The sequence below is a fragment of the Moschus berezovskii genome, chromosome 7 (genome assembly GCF_049115385.1).
Source record: "Moschus berezovskii isolate FMDL1 chromosome 7, NW_MosBer_1.0, whole genome shotgun sequence".
Lineage (NCBI taxonomy): Eukaryota > Metazoa > Chordata > Mammalia > Artiodactyla > Moschidae > Moschus > Moschus berezovskii.
This window is the reverse complement of record NC_142466.1, coordinates 91,203,892-91,214,329: the sequence shown is the minus strand read 5'-3', so window position 1 is coordinate 91,214,329 and position 10,438 is coordinate 91,203,892. Positions and strand designations below refer to the sequence as shown.

The following is a 10,438-nucleotide window of genomic DNA, read 5'->3' as shown; positions in this document are numbered from 1 at the left end:
ATCTTCATCTGCATCTTACACTAGATTCGCAGGGTATGACCACCAGATAGTTAGTACACAGAGTCACAGCCCTGTTCTATTCATCTAAAACTTCTTCTCTGGGGTTAACATAGAGGGGAAGGTAGGTGACCCTGAACATGGCTATTCATTTATATGGGACAGGGGTCAACAGCCCTCAGCAGCCTCCCTAATCCTCTTCCACTTACACACACAGAGCTGGAAATGCTATCCTTGCTCTGCTCTAAAGTGTAGGAAAAGCGGAGGAGGTGGAGAGTGATGCTGTACACTTTGTTAATGCTAAACTCAAAGGGGTTCATAGGGCATATGTCAATCCCAGCCTTCATCATAGAGAGAAGGAACTCTCAAGGTTAGGTATTGTATATTGCCTAACAAGAGATCCAGGGGAAGATTTCTCCTGCTTCTAAACTCAGAGCCCAGTACCCTAATTCCCTCCAAATTTCCATCCACTTGCTTCTGACATTTCCTGTAGCCTCAGTTGGAATGTCTAGCTCTATCATGCCTCTGTAAACCTATCCGCTATAGCTGAATAAGTTCAAAAAAAAAAAAAACAACATATGTATTGGGAAACATTAAATATTGTGGATACGCTGAGAAAAACTTTCTTTACCTGGACTGAATTTTTTCTTGGAGACATGTTTTTCTACTAAAGGAAAGACTAGAGATGTACTTTATAGTTGAGCAGGCAAGACACCTCCCCACAGATGACAGTGCCTTGGACAGTGTTGATGGTGGACCGGGGCACCTGGAATCCTTGGTCCATAATGGCAGGGACGGACCGGAGTCAGAGTCTTCTTGGGAGATGAGGTTGGGAGGCACCTTGGGCTCAGCTGCTCATCATTGAATCTCACACTTTTTGAGCTCTGTTGCTGTCTGACTTCCCATTCTCTAATAGAACAACTCTGGCCCTTGGAGGTGACTTGATGACTACAGGCTGTGTAACCCATATTTTTCCCTTGCTGTGGGTAGGAGGGAAGCCTATAGTAGCAGAAACACCTGCATACTGGGGCTTGGAGTTCCTCTTTGGGTTCTTTTAACTTTGTGGCGTGAAGTCCATGATGAATTGCCATTTTTTCTTCTAGGATCTGTCCAACAGCTGTCATAAGTGCCTGAGCCTTAGCGTTCTCACTGTTCAAGATTGATCTGCTTTCGACTGGTCCTTCACTCTGGGTAGTGGCCGATATGGGCTTGCATTTTTGCAGGGCATCGCCACCTTTAACTTTTCTACTGGGGAAAATCCACTTTAAAAGTAGCCTTATCTTTTTTCTGAAGAGGCTTTCTTGAGGACCCTGTTTCTTCTCTGGCGTGACCTGGAGACATTTGCTTCTAACAGACTCTACTTTTCCCCAGACCTGGGCAGGGCGTCTCATACTTCCAACTTGAGAGGTCCCTAATTCTTTGAAGCTTTCCTTATGCTCTCCTGGTTTATGCCTCCTACAGTCCTCTCTTTTGCAAGTAGGGGCTATCATCTTGCTCTGACTCTTCCATGAATCCTGAAGTTTTGAAGTTTTGGGCTCCTGCTGCCCTAGGCTTCTCCTTTGGGCTGCCTTAAAGCCATGTAGTGTCTGAGAAGCTAATCTGTCTCTGGTGGGGGCTCTCTGGGGATGGCAGTGAAGCACTGGAGAAGTCACGTTGTCTGCAGCAAGGCATGTGTGTCTGGGACAGTGTTGAGGCTGGTTGTTTGATCGCGCCTTTCCTTTGGACTTACTAGCGATGTCCGTGTTAAGGCATGGCTCACCTGGACGTTGGAAAACAGACATTCTAGTGAGTGGGGAATGTTTACTGGCCCCTGGGGCCTCTAAATTCCTCCTATGTACACTTGTGGTTTGGGGTTTTGTTAACACTTTGGTTCCCAATGTAACTCTAGACTGTTGACGAAAAGCAGGAGACTCCTTGGCCTCTGCTGCTTCCCTGGCCTCTTTACTTCTCAAAGATTGGGATCCTAAGTTCACCTCCGTCATTTTTACCCTTTGGCAGGGGTCTTGTGAGGACTGACCACCACTCTCCTCTCTTGGCTCATTCCTGGCCATCGTAGAGCCTGGATGTGACTCTGGGCTGTCCCTCCTGGTCCATTTCAGAGCCTCAGTCTTCCAGGTTCTTCCCACAATGCTGAGTTTGAGGGACTGAGAAGGTGACCTGTCCTCTAGTCCAGTCAGAGAAGCCTCTGAGGGTCCATGGTAGTCATCACGTGGGATACTTGCCAGCACCCTCTGATTTTCCTTATACACAGGTGAGGTGGTAAGGAGAGGCCTTATCAGGGTGTGAACTGACTCTTCTTTTATCACCTTTTCTCCTGAATGGGCCTTAGGAGGATTTCCGAGGAACTCAGAAAATTTTACTGTTGAGTGGGACTCAGATACATAGGTGGCTGAGTGGGGGGAGACAAACTGCATGGGGGAGGGTTGAGGCTTTTTCAGTTTAAAGAGATTTATGGGCTTGAGGATCTTGAGAGGTAGGCCCCACCTATGCTTTACCCAAAACCTTGTAATATGTGCTTCCAGTTCTTCTTGAGTGTCTGGATCAAGGAAGGAAACTCCATAACAGGTGTTCTCACAGGGTTCCCAACCCTTTAAGATGCCTAGATTGCTGGTTTCCGCGTGAGTATCAGACTTGGAAGAAGGATGCTTGACATCAAGGCTAGACTGATGTACATTCACAGGAACCAACTTTCTGTCCAAATGGCCTCTCAGAATGTTGTCTAGATTCTTATTTAAGCTCCTGAGTAAATCAATTTCTGAGTCACTCCTCAAGAGCCTTAGGTCATTTTCTGACTCCTCAGAGTTCACCTCCTGAAACTTCACTACAGAGCTTTCTGAGTTCCTAGACAGATCTTTTGGAACATTCCCCAGAATACGCCCTAGGCCCTTGCCCACACCCTGGCTTAGCTGGAATCTCACCTTCTGTGCATCCTTGCTGCTTTCACCTGTAAATGAAGATGGTTGTGAGGGTCTATCCTTGCCCTTTGCCTGGCATGTGCCTGGTAATTCTCCCTGAAGCTGCCTTATCTCTAAAGACTCTTGGATCCTTTGGGGCATCTCCCACTGACGTTGGATGAGCCAATTTTGGAGATGTTGTTCCAGCTGCTTCCTGAGCTCTGGACTGATCGGAAAATTCTCAGGAAGGATGGAGACCACCCAGCTGTCTTCAGGAAGGTTGCAAGGGAAGACATTAAAGACTTTCTGAGATTGTTTGACTACAGAAGATAAAGTCCTCCCATTTTCTAGTTGCTTCTGCAACAAGGACCATTCTGAATGTTGAATCTCAGTTGGAGTAAGAGACTGTGGCTTATTCTGGGCTGTAGGGCAAGACAGTCCAGAGGTCCTAATCTGGGCTGAAGAAGAAGATGGTAAGATTGGGAGAGAGGATTTTAGATGTGCCTGGGTTTGGATCCGAGCCAGAGGTGGGGGCTGGAATTGAGGTATTGTTGGAATAAAGGGTCGAGACTGGAACTCTAGATGGGACAAGGGCTTGAACTGAGAAAGCAGTGGAGACATGTTAGCTTGCATTTGAACTGGGCAGGCATGAGAAATTCTGTTGAATAAGAAAGGAGACTGTGGTATAGAAGAGGTGTCAGGGATCGAAACAGTAGCCACCAAGGATTCACTGTGCAGAGAAGGGAGACCCCAGAAAAGCTGGTTATATTTCTGCTGTAGATTGTTCCCCAGGACCTTGGGATATGAGAACTGCTGAGGACAAGGCAGCTGCTCTGGTTTGTCTTTTGTGCTCCAGAAAGGCTGGGGGGTTGTGGTGTCCTGCTCAGCATGCAGAGATTTCAACATATTCTCCAAAGAATTCAGGTGACAGTCTGGGCTCATTTGTTTTAGATGTGATTCATCTTTTTCTTTTTCCTTCCAAATCTTGATCTTAACTCTCTTTGTCACTTGTATATCTAGGAGCTTCTGTTCATGAGAGCTGAGCAAAGAAGGGCTACTAGCCTCTACTTGTCTGTCTGTGGGGCCTATCCAAAATGAGTCCCCTGCTGAGTTGTGGGAAAGGTGCTTTTTCTGGGACTTGTACTCTGATGAGGTTGAGAGATACAAGGCTTTTGCAGCTGCCTGCCACCAGAACAGGGCTGAAACGGGACAGTGTGAGTGACCAAGGCCTGAGATAGCTGGGGTAAGAGAAGCTGACCTAGGAGGATGTGGAAACAAGCTCTGTGGAACAGTGCCCAGTGGCAGTGCCATCGAGGAATCATGCTGAGTAAGAGTCAAAGTGGAGTCTAGCAGTGGTGGGGTAGAGGAGGCTGTCAGAGGACAGGCTTCTGAATCAGGCGGATATGGTGGGGGCGAGGAAAGAGCAACTAGCGGGGATGAAAGGATGTCTGGGGAAATAAAAGGCTCTAGAGGCTGAGAGGTACTCAGGGAGGTGTGTGAACGAACAGAAACTGGGGAAGTCGTCGGGCCTGGTGAAATGATGGAGGCCAGAGGCAGATGATGCTTGGTCAGAGGAGCCAATAGGGACATGGCAGGAGCGGCATCTTCCACAGGTTCCCCACGTGGCTGGTGGGCTCCAGCAGGCACTGCTTTGCATACCTCATCAAGGAGGTCTTGACAGGAGAACTGATGAAAGCTGCTCTTGTCAGGTAGCCCCTCCAGGTGGCTGCAGAAGGCAGGAGACAGAAGCTGCAACCAGGAGCAGATGGGCCCAGGAGGGCTGGGCAGGCCAGGCAGGGGTGGACACTTGGAGCCCAGGATCCCTCCTCTGCCCCTACACTGACTTTATAATGCTCCTGCTGTCCCTCACCCTAGGGCTTTCACCACCCTTCCCAGGGCTGGGGTCATATTATTGGCTCCAGGAGGAAGGAGGACCCAGGAGGGAAGGGGGAAGATTCATTACCTTTGAAGAAGTGAAACCAAGTGGCGAGTCCCCTCCAGTTCTTCCAGGCAATCTCTGTAAGCTGGAAATCAGGAGACTGTGTCATGGTGGTGAAGGCAGAGGCCTAAGAGTGCTTCAGGAGGCTAGGTGCAATGGCTCTTTAAAGGACATCTTTGGGGGATTAAGCTCTAGAGCCCAAGCATCAGTGTCCAAGGCATATGTCCCTGACAGTGACGGCAAGGCTTACTTGACAAGGGTTTGTCCTTTGCAAAGTATTTCCACATTCATTACTCCCTATGGCCCTTACAACTGCCCTGTAGGAGGTCAGCATCATCTCACAGAAGAATCTGAGCAAAGTTAAACAATTTGTCCACAGTTAGACTTGGAGGTCCCACCTCCTAACACAGGCACAATTGTTCCACCACAATCTACATACCTCATTTCCAGGTTCTTCATGGCTTCATTCTAAGCAGACATTTCTGGGAAGTATCTGGACTCTGATCTCCTTCCCAGGAGCCTCCCTAAGGCTCTGTTTCCTGAAGAATAAGCTCTGCCACTGGCATCCTCAGAGACCATGGAGCTGGGCCCTCAGGGACAGGAGAGATGGAAGCTAACTCTCGGGGCATGCAGGATTGAAGGGCAAAGGCTTACCTTTCAAAGATCCACTTTTCTTCCTATTCTGGCTCCTCCCCTTCACCTCCACTTGATGCTGAGAGATAAAAAAAAAGGAGAGACTATCACCCAACCCTCTCCTCTCTCTAGGTGAGCTACAGATGCTTAGTGTTTATGAACAGTATGACTTTCCACATTTAACTAATGGACCTCTGTGGTTTTTTCCCTTGTTTACTTATTTTTAAAGTGGATAACAATATTTTCAGTTTTTTCTTTGAAGAGTGCAAAGAAGAATTTTGTAAGTGATATTCACCATAGATTTCTTCTGTCATTGTTCCTCGGATCAAGAAACACACATTCTCAGTTGTGTGAAACTAATTTCCCATGTGAAATTTGTCAGATCGGATTCTGCTTCCCAAGGCCATATCTCCACTCTACCCTCTGCTCTGAGGCTCTCAGGGACTCAACATGGTGCTTATAATGATCAGTCCCAACACAGGGGAAAGTCTCATTCAACACCTGCTATAGGAAGGTGGCTAGTGAACCAGTGCTCAGGGGTCAGTCTTCCTACAGAGACTGAACACTTAGTAATTCAGTCCTTGGCCATTAGTCCCTGCATTTGGGACTTTCCCAGAGCTCTCCACCATACCTGGACTCCTGGCCTGAGATCTTGGGCTATAAATCCTTACCCCCACTCTAACCCTTGTCTGGCCTGGCTTGTCCCTAGAAGGATGATGTTCTAATGCTTTCCTGAGAGTTCCCATCTCAGTAATCTCTCTGAGTGATTTTTAAAAAGTGGATATAAGAATAAGACAAAAGGAGATAATCTCTGTTGGGATTGAGGCAAAGGTTTCTTACCTTCCTGATGTTTCTATGTTTTCTAGATGGTGGTAAGTATGGATTACTCTGCAAGCATGGGAGTAACAGAAGGAAGAGCCCCAGTCCACAGAGGAACGCGAGAATGATATCAATCAACCAGGAAGGCGAGATGGATCTCAACAAGGCAGCAATAATGCTTGTCAAAGAAAAGAAATTCTCCATCTTCTGAATTGCACTGTTGCCTTTAGATAACAGAGTACTGGGAGTTCTCTTGAGGTCAGAACCCCGGACCTGCATCACAGAGCTATGGCCTTGTCACAAAGGGGTCCTAAGGGTGGGGGAGGGGCAGGAAGAGGAGTAGGCTGAATCATGGCTCCTTCTCATTGAGCCGCACAGATCCCCACACCCTCCTGAGGCTTCTAGATCCCTCCTTCCAACTAATCTCATCCACTCAGAGAGACCTTAGCCAATTTTCTATTCATTTCACATGGAATACAGATATTACTGGGTTCCTTCATCCATTAGAGATCTGGAGCCAAGGCCTACCAGAACTCTTGAAAATCTGAACTTTAGATTCTAAAATCTGAATTTTAGAACTCTTGAAAATCTGAAGTTGACAGAAAGTTAGGCTATTTACCAGCAATTTTTACACTCAGAAATTCTTTATCCTCAACTCCAACTTCCCTACATGTTTGTGTCTTATGTAAACCTAGAGACTTGTTTAGTTTTGTGAATTTTGACTAGTATATGTTTTATCCCATTTTCTATCAGAGAGAGCAATATGCAAACGTAAAACTAATTTATTTTTAAAAATTCATAAACATGAAAGAATTATAAGTAGTTATGTAATAAGGAAGAACACATCTGACTCCACATTAGATCTGTTCCTTTTTACTTTAATCTTTGTGCCTTGTTGCTTGTGTTTATTCATGCTGACTCTGCCCATTCCTGTGACTCTAGGCTGACCTCACCCATTCCCTGGACCCCAGAATGGTTCTACATCTTTTGTAAACAGATGTACACTGTGTTTAATTATGCTGGCTTTGTACTTTTTGTAGAAGAAAGTTGTCTATAGCCTGAAATATACAGAATAGCCTATTCTCATGGTACTGACTTTTAAAAGCTCATTCATATGGAGATAAAAAGTTGCAGAACAGAAAACAACATTTGTTTTTTTGGAGGTTTACAGGAATATCATGACTTGACTGTGACTTGACCTACCTAGACAGCTGCTAGAACAAAGGATCCAACACTAGTAGTTTGCAACATCTAACCATGTCCCTCCCTCACCTTGCCTTTAAAAAGGTTTCCCAACTTGTGCTTCTTCCAGCCCAGCGTTCCTCATGATGTACTCTGCATATCAGTTAAATAAGCAGGATGAAAATATACAGCCTTGACAGACTCCTTTTCCTATTTGGAACCAGTCTGTTGTTCCATGTTCAGTTCTAACTGTTGCTAGCTGAGCTGCATATAGGTTTCTCAAGAGGCAGGTCAGGTGGTCTGGTATTCCCACCTCTTTCAGAATTTTCCACAGTTGATTGTGATCCACACAGTCAAAGGCTTTGGCATAGTCAATGAAGCAGAAATATATGTTTCTCTGGAACTCTCTTGCTTTTTCGATGATCCAGTGGATGTTGGCCATTTGATCTCTGGTTCCTCTGCCTTTTCTAAAACCAGCTTGAACATCTGGAAGTTCACGGTTCATGGGAGCCTTTTGATGAAAGTGAAAGAGGAGAGTGAAAAAGTTGGCTTAAAGCTCAATACTCAGAAAACTAAGATCATGGCATCTGGTCCCATCACTTCATGGCAAATAGATGGGGAAACAGTGGAAACAGTGTCAGACTTTATTTTTTTTGGCTTCAAAATCACTGCAGATGCTGATTGCAGCCATGAAATTAAATGACGCTTACTCCTTGGAAGGAAAGTTATGACCAACCTGGATAGCATGTTAAAAAGCAGAGACGTTACTTTGCCAACAAAGGTCCGTCTAGTTAAGGCTATGGTTTTTCCCGTGGTCATGTATGGATGTGAGAGTTGGACTGTGAAGAAAGCTGATCGCTGAAGAATTGATGCTTTTGAACTGTGGTGTTGGAGAAGACTCTTGAGAGTCCCTTGGACTGCAAGGAGATCCATCCTAAAGGAGATCAATCCTGGGTGTTCATTGGAAGGACTGACGCTAAAGCTGAAACTCCAATACTTTGGCCACCTCATGGGAAGAGCTGACTCATGCTGGGAGGGATTGTGGGCAGGAGGAGAAGGGGACGACAGAGAATGAGATGGCTGGATGGCACCACTGACTCGATGGATGTGAGTTTGAGTGAACCGGGAGTTGGTGATGGACAGGGAGGCCTGGCGTGCTGTGATTCATGGGGTTGCAAAGAGTCGGACACGACTGAGTGAATGAACTGAACTGAACTGAACTGAACTAAACTGAACTGAAAAGGCTTCAAGGGTTTTTCTTGGGCATGAGCCACCTGTGTCCTTGGATGGCTCTGCTATAAACCTTTCTCTGCTCCAAACTGACGTTTCAATATTGCTTAAAATGGGCACACACATGCTTGCATCTGGTGACAGTTAAACCTTCAGATGATATTTGTGTAAGTTTGAAGCATTTATAATTCTGGAGTTAGTAAAGCTTTAAACTGCACAGAGAGCTTTGGGACATACTACAAACACACTTATACACACACACACTCATCTTTCCTTAATCAATCCAGTACTTTCAAATCTAGTAACCCATAATTTTCTACTTAAAACCTTTCATATGTTGTCTCAGCTCAACTTCTTGCTGCTGCTGTTTAGTGCTATTTAGTAGTCATGTCCAATTCTTTGCAACCCCATGGACTGTGTAGCAAAGCAGGCTCCTCTGTCCATGGGGTTTCCCAGCAAGACTACTAGAGTGGGTTGCCATTTCCTTGTCCACAACTTCTTAATTTGCAACAATAAGACAGTCCCTACTCTCTACATAAGTTTTGGATCATGTTATTTTAATCTGTTAGGGCTGCGATAACAATATATCTTAAAGTGGGTTGATTAAAAACAATAGAAATTTATTTCTCACAGTTCTGGAGGCTAGGAAGTCCAGGATCAAATTCCCACCCAACACGGTCACCTTAGTGAGACCTGTCTTCCTGGTTCAAAGCCAGAGTCTTCTCTCCGTATTATTACATGATGGGAGGAAGCTAGAGATATCTCTGGGGTCTCTTTTATAAGGCACTAATCCCATTCATATCTGAATGGTCTAGTGGTTTTCCCTACTTTCTTCAATTTAAGTCTGAATTTGGCAATAAGGAGTTCATGATCTGAGCCACAGTCAGCTCCTGGTCTTGTTTTTGCTAACTGTATACAGCTTCTGCATCTTTGGTTGCAAAGAATATAATCAATCTGATTTCGGTGTTGACCATCTGGTGATGTCCATGTGTAGAGTCTTCTCTTGTGTTGTTGGAAGAGGGTGTTTGCTATGACCAGAGCGTTCTCTTGGCAAAACTCTATTTGCCTTTGCCCTGCTTCATTTCGTGCTCCAAGGCCAAATTTTCCTGTTACTCCAGGTGTGTCTTGACTTCCTACTTTTGCATTCCAGTCCCCGATAATGAAAAGGATATCTTTTTTGGGTGTTAGTTCTAAAAGGTCTTGTAGTTCTTCATAGAACTGTTCAACTTTGGCTTCTTCAGCGTTACTGGTTGGGGCATAGGCTTGGATTACTGTGATATTGAATGGTTTTCCTTGGAAACGAACAGAGATCATTCTGTTGTTTTTGAGATTGCATCCAAGTACTGCATTTCGGACTCTTTTGTTGACCATGATGGCTACTCCATTTCTTCTAAGGGATTCCTGCCCAGAGTAGTAGATGTAATGGTCATCTGAGTTAAATTCACCCATTCCAGTCCATTTTAGTTCACTGATTCCTCAAATATCTACATTGACTCTTGCCATCTCCTGTTTGACCACTTCCAATTTGCCTTGATTCATGGACCTAACATTCCAGGTTCCTATGCAATAGTGCTCTTTACAGCATCGGACCTTGCTCCTGTCACCAGTCACATCCACAACTGGGTATTTGTTTTGCTTTTGCTCCATCCCTTCATTCCTTCTAGAGTTCTTTCTCCACTGATCTGCAGTAGCATACTGGGCACCTACCGACCTGGGGAATTCCTTATTCAGTATCCTATCATTT

The 10,438-nt window shown here is 45.4% G+C and overlaps 1 protein-coding gene across 1 annotated transcript; it reads right to left on the bottom strand.

Moving 5' to 3' along the window:
• Nucleotides 1-689: 689 nt before the first annotated feature.
• Nucleotides 690-6,561, bottom strand: LOC129557177 (spermatogenesis-associated protein 31A3-like). Its single transcript, XM_088837782.1, has 4 exons — nucleotides 6,304-6,561; nucleotides 5,485-5,542; nucleotides 4,855-4,915; nucleotides 690-4,617 (listed from the first exon to the last, which is right to left on the bottom strand). Exons 1-4 carry the CDS (start codon nucleotides 6,559-6,561, stop codon nucleotides 690-692), a joined length of 4,305 nt encoding a protein of 1,434 aa, XP_088693908.1.
• Between the last annotated feature and the right edge of the window lie 3,877 nt (nucleotides 6,562-10,438).